The sequence below is a fragment of the Mus caroli genome, chromosome 9, assembly GCF_900094665.2.
Source record: "Mus caroli chromosome 9, CAROLI_EIJ_v1.1, whole genome shotgun sequence".
Lineage (NCBI taxonomy): Eukaryota > Metazoa > Chordata > Mammalia > Rodentia > Muridae > Mus > Mus caroli.
Genome location: NC_034578.1, coordinates 68,269,183 through 68,279,503, shown reverse-complemented (window position 1 = coordinate 68,279,503; position 10,321 = coordinate 68,269,183). Strand labels below are relative to the sequence as shown.

The 10,321-nt window shown below is 46.5% G+C and overlaps 1 protein-coding gene across 1 annotated transcript in view; it reads left to right on the top strand.

Annotated features, from left to right (window-relative positions):
* Positions 1–9,928, top strand: part of Aqp9 (aquaporin 9) — a 45,326-nt gene extending 35,398 nt beyond the window's left edge. Inside the window, exons 5-6 of the mRNA XM_021172079.2 lie at positions 4,227–4,444; positions 8,195–9,928. Coding sequence (XP_021027738.1) covers positions 4,227–4,444; positions 8,195–8,369 — 393 coding nt within the window. The 3' untranslated portion in view covers positions 8,370–9,928. The remainder of the gene's footprint in view (positions 1–4,226; positions 4,445–8,194) is intronic.
* The last annotated feature ends 393 nt before the right edge of the window (positions 9,929–10,321 follow it).

Genomic DNA, 10,321 nt, shown 5'->3' with positions numbered 1-10,321 from the left:
CTTCTTCTTCTTCTTCTTCTTCTTCTTCTTCTTCTTCTTCTTCTTCTTCTTCTTCTTCTTCTTCTTCTTCTTCTTCTTCTTCTTCTTCTTCTTCTTCTCTCATTTTCTCACAATAAACATCTTGACAACACTCCATCTGGCACCCACAATGCACCCTAAACAGACTTCTGCTCTCTCTCTCTCTCTTTCTCTCCCTCTCCCCCTCCTCCTCCCCCCCCCCTCCAGTTCTCCTTGGTCTGTAACAAGAATGCCCCAAACTCAACAGTAGGTACCCTCTGCTGCAGGTCAAGACACCTTTACCTCGTGGGGAAATCTTATTATTCCTACCACTGCTTCAGAGTACACATTCCTTCACCTCCCCACCCAGAGCATCAGCAGCAACTTTTGAGGCCATGTCCTCCTCACTGAAAAAAGTTTGTGTTCATCATACAATTTCAGTGAGTTTGCTGCCGGGAATGAGATATTCGCCTTCATCTTAACAGAGCCCATGGCCTAGGTGCATCACACACATAAAAGGGAGCTCCAAGATTTTGTCTGCAATACGAGGGGTTGAGCACAGGCCTTGAAAGGCAGGCTTTCCATCAATGACTCCAAAGAAGATGTATCAATGCACGGCCAAGTCTACAGATGAGCAAAGTCGTAATTCTGCCAAGTTACATCTCATAAAAAGACTTTACGAAATTTGGTTCACACTAAGTAAAGACCTTGTCTCCTGAGGACAGCAGCCACCTGAAGCAGTTGCTGGAGGACAGGCTGGTAGCCTCTAGGTAGCTCCTCTAGGAGCTGTGGGGATGAGAAACCCTGGAGGATGGGCACCTTGGAACAGATTACCTCTCAGAATCTTTCCATCTCTGAGCCCAGATGAGCTAACTGGAAACAGAAGTTTGACACTAGGGGGAGCTGTAGCCCTGTGAAGAGAAGGGAGTTGAGGAGGGAGGGCCCTTTGCAACAGCATCATGCAAATAGGTATGAGGAGAGATGACAGGGAGAGTACATTACTGAAGGCACACTGTGGTCCGGGTTTGGGGTCCTCAGATCTCTGATATCAGCAACTACAGAGAATGAGATGGAGAAAATTAATCTTTCTAGCTTCAAAGCACTGGGTCTTTTACTGCAGCCCCACCAGGACGCCTATGGCTGCAGGAACTGTTGAGCAAACATCACCCACAAAACCCTGAAACAACTAGCCGGTGTACCAGCTATATCAACAAGGCAACTGGAGTACCTTGGAGTAGACTTTGGGGATGGATAAACTTGCAAGGTTTCTTGATGATGGCTTGCTCTTCCATCCAGCCAAATGCATCTTCTAACAAAGATCAAAATCAAGCAGAACTCTCAAAGGACATCAAGAGAGCTCTCCTGTGAAGGTGGCGCTATCCCTCTTCGAGCAAGAGGGAGGAATGCTGACTGCTCAGACCTGGGCTTGCACTGGAACTGTCTTCCCTGGTCCTTGTTCTTTCCATCCAGTGTCTTGTTCCCCCAGCCATTCTGAGAGCCTGAAGAAGGAAGTGGAGCCCCTGGCCCCATGAACTTTGCCACAATTCATCCCTCTCCAATGAGTCCTGGAGTGACACTCTTCTGCTTCTCACAGACACATCCCATCTCCCTTCCATTCCTGGCTGCTCACTGGTCCCAGAGGCATCCCTGACACACAGCACCACAAAGGCAAAATAGCAGCATAAATCTCTTTAGCAATCCTGCATTGTTCTAGAGAGACCAATCTGAGCCCTGTTGCTGACCACCTGTCTGTCCTTGCGCAAGTGAACTCAGAGCTTCTTAAGGCCTCAGCTTAGCCTTCTGGTAAATGGCACAAATAATACCCGATAGCCCCATATTTACCAGGCAATCAACAACAGCAATGTCTCTACCTAGGCCATCTCTCCTTCCCTTTCTCTTCTGTCCTGATGGACTCTTATAGAGTGTCACATATTCTCCTGATTCCTAGCCTTAGGATGTTTTGTCACGTGCCTTGGAGAATCACATGGGATCTGGACGGCAGTGACCTGCCTTCATCAGAACTTTCTTCACTATGTCCTTATCTCAGAGTAATGTGCCATTTCCCCCAGGAAGTATTGCTTTTAAGCAGTTACTGTACACAGCTAGGTAGAGAGAATAAATATTAGAAATCCCCATTACTCTAACCATTAGCCAGTGCCTGAAGGCTCTCTGCCTTCCTGTGTCTTTAGAAAGTCCAGGAAAATGCCAACATACAGTCAGTCAGCACCCAAGAGAGCTGCTGGCTGCTCCTACTGTGCCTTGGAGCACTGTATTTCAGTGGTGTTAGTTGTTGCCCTCTGACAACATGCAAGCATTGTTTGCCTTTAGTTCCTCTAGCTAACACACATTTGTTAGATACCTGTGGCTCCAGCATGTTCTTCGACATCCAGATCAGGTGTCCCACTGGCGAGTGAACAGGTGGTTCGAGGTGACAAGGGCAGCGATAATAAATCAAGTTGAGGCACAAGGACAACCAAGGGTTCCACTCTGCCACGGAAGATCAGGAAAGGCACCGCAGACACTGGAACTCTCTGGAGATCTTTCAAAATACAAATTCTTGCTGTGTGGTGGTGGCTCACACCTTTAATCCCAGCACTAGGGAAGTAAAAGCAGTTGGACCTATGAGTTTGAGGCTAGCCTGGTCTACAGAGCAAGTTCCAGGACAGTCTGGGCTACACAGAGGAACCTCTCTCAAGGAAAAAAATATTTGAAACACCAAAGAGATTAAACTATAAATTCATCTGCCTCGTGCCATCCTGACAGGCTCCTTGTGCCATCCTGACTCTTCTTCACGCCCTGAGCACGTGGCTCAACCTCTGTTTACCTAAGTTTACCCATCTGTAAGGAGCACAGCATGGCTTACCACACCAAGATCATTACAACAGTTCCGTGAGATGAAGCACACAGACCACAAGTGAGGTGGACATGCTATGCACCTTAGAAAGGTGTCACACTCTGTGTGAAGGACATTACGTATTCAGCACCCCTCCGCTGTCACCGAGGTGGCAGAGCAGTGGTTGGTTAGAAAGTTTAGAAAGTGGAGAGAGCAGCAAAACACCGCCACTTCCGAGTCCCTTTAATGTTTATGGTGACAGTTCTATTTTTTTAGTTTTCCATGTATTTGGTGTATATATGAATATGCATACCTGTGTATGCCACAGCACGCATGCAGAGGGCAGAGAACACGTTTTTGGTGGTTGGTGCTCTCCTTCAACCATGCGGGTTCAGGGGGTTGATGTAGGGCCAGGCTTGGCAGCAAGCACCTTTATCCACCGCTGGTGCTGTTTTGAGATTTTAGTGTCACTGCAGTAAGCTGTGGCATAGACATCATGGGATGCAATCATCTCTCTCATGACTGATGTTTGCTTAAATGACTTCCAGTTTCCAGCACGACAAGCCACATATACATTTTAAAAATAATTTTCCGTAGTTTAGATTATTTCTGCGGAATGAGTGTGACCTGTTGAATTGTATGCACGAACTTGGATAAGTTACCACGGGGTTACCTTTCGGGAACATGGCGCGTGCTAGGCTTTACTAGAAGACCGGGAGAGAACGGGTCTCCCCCTCTAACTTTGCTACTGTCTTGTTTCTTTGTTACAAAGCAGATTTCCCCTCTCATTTCATCAGTGTGATTTTTCCCATGAAGAAATTTCCATCCACCTACTTTGCTTGTTCCTCGGTTGCTTTCCAGCCTGCTGTCTAAACCAGCCTTCCTTCACGTTCTTATCGTGTCCCTTGTCCCTCAGTGTTGCTGACTAGCAGCTTAGCAGACAGTGTGGTAGTTGAGGACCAGTCTCCTCTGGAGCTGGACCAACCATGTGACCTTTGGCAGGTACCCAAGCTGCCATGGATGATCCTGTCAGTGTCTGCTTCTAGTGTGTTTATGGAAGGAAGAGCCATGTGCCTGTCCACTCCGTAGTTTCACTTTTTTTTTTTTTTAAGGTTTATTTATTTTAGGTGGATGAGTCTGTGTAGCACATGCTTGCAACGCTTGTGGAGGCCAGAAGAGGGCGTCAGATCCCTGGGAATTGAAGTTACAGATGGTTGTGGGCTGCCGTATGGGCACTGAGAACTGAGCCTAGGTCCTCTGCAAGAGCAGCCAGTGCTCTTAACTGTTGTGTTGGCTCTGGGTTTCAGACCCCTGACATTTTCATCTCTTAACAGAATGGGTGACTTTGAGTGTGTAGAACACAGACTGAACTCTGGAATGTTTCCTCCCCCTCCAGGTGGTGTCTACCATGTTCCTCCTTCTGATTGTCTTTGCCATCTTTGACTCCAGAAACCTGGGGGTCCCCAGAGGCCTGGAGCCCGTTGTCATTGGCCTCCTAATCATTGTCATTTCCTGTTCTCTCGGACTCAACTCTGGTTGTGCCATGAACCCTGCTCGAGACCTCGGCCCCAGGCTCTTCACTGCTCTGGCAGGATGGGGATTTGAGGTCTTCACGTAAGTACCAATGGTAGGGAGGAGAGAAAAGGATGGGCCCTGTGCTTCAGCAGAGAGGGCTGAGCCATGACTAGGAGATGTGGGAGCTTGTGGACCAGAAAGCAGAGACTATGTACACGCTGGTTAAATGTGAACCATTTTTATTATATAACTTGGCTACAGATGGATGTTGTGACCAAGTCAAATCTATAATCAACATCTTCTGATGTTGCCTAAGGACTCCTGAGTCCTTCATTCTCTAAGCAGAGTTTTATTGGGCACTAGATGTGCAGAGTCACTGTGAGGAGAAGGACATTTCCAAATCAGCTGGCACACTAAGATTTGGGGCAGAAGTTTGGTGTGTTTACGAGGCCAACTAGTCAAAATTAACCCGGCATACCATACAAGATGAATTGAAAAAGGAGAGATTTGAAGGATAAAATCCATGCCCAAAGGCATAGCTGTATGTGCCTGTAATTCCAGCACTGGAATATCCAGAGAGCTTGCTGGCCTCTGGTCAGCCAGCCTAGCTGAAAGGGAAACTTCCACCCCAGTGAGAGACCCTTCCTAGGCGAAATAAAGCAGAGAACAATATAGGGAGAGTACAGGGACACCTAACATGGGCTCCAGACATACATGCACTTGTATTCATACCCTCACTTGTGTATACACACACATAGACACACAGACACACACACACACAGACACACACACACACACACACACTTACTTATGTGCATTCCTGGCAGTCCTAGGAACATAGTGTAAATAATGGCTACCCTGTGTGCGCGCACAGAGACAGTGCCCTGCGGGTAACCCACATCTGAGCACCTCCACTTAAGACTTCTGTGTCTGTCATGCTGTGCCCAGCTTGAGATAAAGCAGACAGGATCCCACCAGTGACAGGAAGATTTGTATCTTACTCAGCTGAGGCGGAAAAAAAAAAAAAAAAAAAAAAAAAAAAAAAAAGAAACCATGGAACAACTGAAAAAGGCTGCTACAGGGATAGCGTTCTTACTTCCAGACAAGGCTTCTGGAAGGGTCTCTCAAACTCTGAGGAGAAAGCAGCCACCCTTTGCCCACTGCTCATAGCAGGGTGCATCTGGATTTGGGGTTTGGGGACGGAGGTAGGGGTGGGGGTGGGGAAGGTCCCTGAGGCATCAGGTCAAGCAACCTCTTGCACAAAGTAAGAGTATCATCTGATAGCCACTGCCATGTAACCCACACTGGTGACCAAAGACAGGGACCGTGTCCCTCCCTGCATGCCCCAAGTGAACGAAGGCACTGGAGCTCAGACACCTAGTCTGCCCCCCCAGGTTTGAGGCCAGCTCTTCTGGAGGCCAGGACCGAGCTCTTGCTTTCTGGTGATGTCCTCTGTTGTCCCCTCTGATCAAAGTCTGCTGTAAACCAACCAGCTATGAAGGCTGCAATCCATCAAAGTTTGAGGGACACCTGAGCTACATAATACGTCCCAGGCCACCCTGGACTGCAGCTATGACCCTATCTCAAGCAGACAAAATCCACTCTAAACAAAATGGCCACGAGGGACAGTCTGTGCTTACCAAGCACAATCATGCAAAGAACAGGCACGGATCCTTCTAGAATCGGCATGCTCTCTGTTAGGTCAGCCAGAAAGGTTTTTGGTTTCTTATAGCTCTGGGGATCAGACCCTATGCCTTGTACATGCTGAGCAAGGGCTTTCCCACTGAGATGCTCTCTGGGCCTCTCCCTGTGAGTTCTCACTAGGATGCCAGAATCTAGGCAGAACTGTGCTGTGCTGTGTGAAGTCTTCAAAGGCACCTGTCTGCACCTCCTGCCAGCCTGCTTTTCTGGTCCTATTCTGAATGTCTATCACTCTCCTGAGTTTTAGAACTAGTTTTCCCTAGCCATATATGTCCTTAAATAATACATTTTATGTGCTTTGTTTTTCCTAAGTGATGGTAGAAGTTGCTCTTTTGGAGTCGCTTAAATAGAATTTTTTAACAAACCTCACTGTCCCCTGGAACCACATCTTTGCTAGCATGTGCAGACCCTCATGGTGGTAGTGGTGGTGGTGGGGATCACCTGGAGATGTTGATAGTTGTCACTACTAGAAATGGGGAAGAGTGCTAATGGCCAGAGATGCTGTCACAGCAAGGCAGTATCAAACTCATGTCAGTTATGCCCAGGTTGAGAGACCCTGGAGTTTGAGAAGGTGAGGAGAGACAATCAGGAGATCCTGAGGCCCTGTGCTCTGGATTGAAAGTTCTGTAAGGAACAGAGATGTCAAACAAGCCAGAATGGACTCTTGGGATGGGATTTAACTCTCAGAGCATAAGGTAACTTAAAATTAGTTTTGAGGGTAGATTGTGGAATATATGACCCAGGCAGGTGCTCACTAGATATCACCGGATGATTAATGACCAAGATTATGAAGAGAAAGTGTACAGTATTGGAACTCCACCCCCAGAGGGATATCTTGATGGATAAAGCCCTGTTGTTCTACACTCAGGTCCACTCCTGTCCCAGGTCTACAGTGAGCAGGTTGAGCTCTGTAGGGTTCTTCACCAAGAGAATGTCTATGAAGCTGCATGGATGGTCTACATCAGAAGTCAGGAGCAGAGCCAAGTTCCTCGGAGCATTTAATGTCAAAAATGGAATTTTTCTGTGATTCCCCAACCATTGAGGTCTCAGAGCTCAGTTCTACCCAGCAAATACCTCAGCCAATATTTAGTTGTTGGATGTCGTTTGTTGTCTGCCAAGAGGGCAAAGTGGAGCCCAGATGAATAGGTTCCACAGGGCAAGGGTCCAACCAGGAGTGCTGGAAGTGTTACAGCTCTCAAAAGAGAAGTGAAGCCTTGCAGAGTGCACCCGTGGGCTGTGCCATGAAAGCTATGTGATGGTCTAGCAATATTCAATAGGTAATTAGGAGATAATTCACATACCGGTTTAGACTTCCTTCCTTCACTATTTGGTTGTGGGCATTAACTCCAGAGTCCTGGGAACTTGTTCACATAGTCTGAGTTCCCCCCCTTTTTTTTTTTCATTCATAACCCCCAAGCTTCATTTTTTTCACAGTATAGGAAAGACAGTTACTGAATAGCCTCTCTAGAGGCCCTCAAACCTTGGCCACGGATTCATGGAAGCATATATATTTTTAATACATTACATTTTCCTTGAGGGGGTGTATAGGACGTGTGTGGGTACACACACACACACACCACTGTGCACATCTGTGGCAGTCAAAAGACAGCTTGCAAGAAGTTGGTCCTCTCCTTTCAACAACACGAGTCCTGGGGATGGGACACAGGCCATCAGGCTTGGCAGGAAGCAACTTTACCCACCGAACCACCTCATTTGCCCAAGTGCCATGTTCTCTAAAGGGAAAGTAAATAGGATACAATCATTCCCTGGTGTCATTAGGACACTGGACTGGGTCCCTGTTACCAGGTATACTGGGAAGTCCAGGACGGTAATGGCCATGCTAAGGTGAATAACAATTATCAAGTTCAAGAGAGGGCTGGAGAGAGGGCTCAGCAGTTAAGAGCACTGACTGCTCTTCCGGAGGTTCTGAGTTCAATTCCTAGCAACCACATAGTGGCTTATAACAATCTGTAATGGGATCCAATGCCCTCTTCTAGTGTGTCTGAAGACAGCTACACTGAACTCATATACATTATATATATATATATATTAAAGAGAGGTATGAACACAAGAAAGACCTGGTGAATAACAGGATGGTGATACAAAGGTGGCCAACAAATGTCTCACTGGTTTCTTGTTTGCTTTCAGATTTGGAAATAACTTCTGGTGGATACCTGTCGTGGGCCCTATGATTGGAGCTGTCCTGGGAGGTCTCATCTATGTTCTTTTTATCCAAATGCATCACTCGAACCCTGACCCAGAAGTGAAGGCAGAACCAGCTGAGAACAATCTAGAAAAACACGAACTCAGCGTCATCATGTAGTGGCATGACCAGGTCTAGAGTTACCATTCATCCTGTTCTTTCTTCAGAAAAGATGGCATCTGTATGCCTGTGCAGACTTGGGGTGGGGGCATCTACCCAACCCTCTCTAGCTGACTGGGACAAAAAAAAATCCCAAAGGCATCCATGAAAAACTCTACCAGTCACCCCTCCCCAGAATAGCACTGACTGTTTATGACGGGTATCTGATGGAAGACCTTACTCCTAGGTGATGGCTAAGATTTTGGAAACTTGACTATGTGCTCGGCTGGATGGCCTCAGAGACTTCTTACCCTGTATGAAATTGTGTGATCAAAGGTGATCAAAGGTTCTGTTTTCACAATCTATAAATACATTCTAAAACTGAAAGGCCAAACAGTGGATGCACTTAACACCTATGAAGTGGGGAACAAAGGGTTAACCCTCTACCAAGCTGAGCACCATCACTAGTAAATATCCATCTTCTCCCATCCTAGGGCTGGAGAAAGCAGCAGACAGCAGCTGGAAGAAGGTGGTGGCATTTAGAAACCTCAGGACACGAGATAAATTTGGGAAACTGAATGGCTTTCTTTTTAATGGAAACCATTTGTCAGATTAATCTCCCGCTCCTCTGCATTTTAGATGACATCAATTAATTTCCAGGTCTTTAAGTATATAATAACCTAAAATATGATTATAACCTTGGTCGGGAAAAATACATCACTCTGTCTTTTAGCACTAGAGTGAGCCATTAGGAGAGACATTTTTAATAGTCGGTGGCTACTCTCATCCATATCCCCAGAAGCCCAAACTAAAAGCTAGTGGACTCTACCTGGTGGACTAAAGTTGGAGGTAGATAAAGTCCCTGGGACAAAAGGATAAGCTCGGGCTTTAGGACCCCCCGAGACGCTTCCACGTGCCTTATCCAGTTTGATCCCAACAGCAATTGTCTGAGGTAAATGACCACCGCATTCTTCTCAAATGAGAAACTCAGGTGACCTGAGCAAGTTGCCCTTTCTTCTGCAGGGGGCTTTGAGCGTTGCCTTATGCCTTCCAGAAGCTTGCTAGCCGACTGAGGGTGTTTGAGCTGAGGGCATCGGCAACTTCCAGACGGTGTGGGCTTTGTAGAAACACCACTCCGGACCTTTGATTTCCATGCGCCATGTTTACTGTTTTTATTCCCAGTTTTACTGAGGCACGGATGAAGGGACAAGGTAGCCGTTTGATAATGTTCATTTGTGGAGAAACAGAGGCCTTTCTTCCTTAGTGGCTCTCTGTCTCCTTCCCTGCCAGCCCTCCTCAGCATCTCCTGGAGACATTTCTTTAACTGATGTTACTTCCAACCAGAGAAAGAACTGTTCTGTATCAGGGCATGCCTTCACTGCAACTGTTTAAAAGTCCGGCGTTTCTAGATAACAGCAAGTTTTCCCAGGTGCTTTGCAAGACTAACAGAACAAGAAACGAATGAGAAACATCTGTGATATCCTGTGCTGTGCAACCTATGGGCATATAAATTCATTTTCTGAGTCTGAAATTACCTGGATATTTTCTAGTTTAAATAAATTTGGGGGATATTAATTGTGTTTAAAGTATTTATTTTTCCTCTTTGATGGCTACCAAAACCTAATTAGCTCAGAGTTTGTCAGTACTGTGTAGGAATTGAATATTCCATGGGAATTTTAGAAAATATTTATGCCCAGCTAGCCCTTTGCAAGTAGCTCAGGTGTCTCCAGCATGCATTAAGGACTGGAAACAGAGTGGATTGAACCCGATCAACTTAAGTTTTCCTTGAAAGCTGTATATAGTTGTCAGGATGGGCTTGTTGGTGTTCTTAGTGTTGTAGGTTCCTGTGGGATTACAGCATGGTTCTCACCTATGGCAATTTTGATTTCTGCTCCCCCACTCAAACATCTGGAAACCCCAGGAGATGTTGATAGTTGTCACAACTAGAAATGGGGAAGAGTGCTAATGGTCAG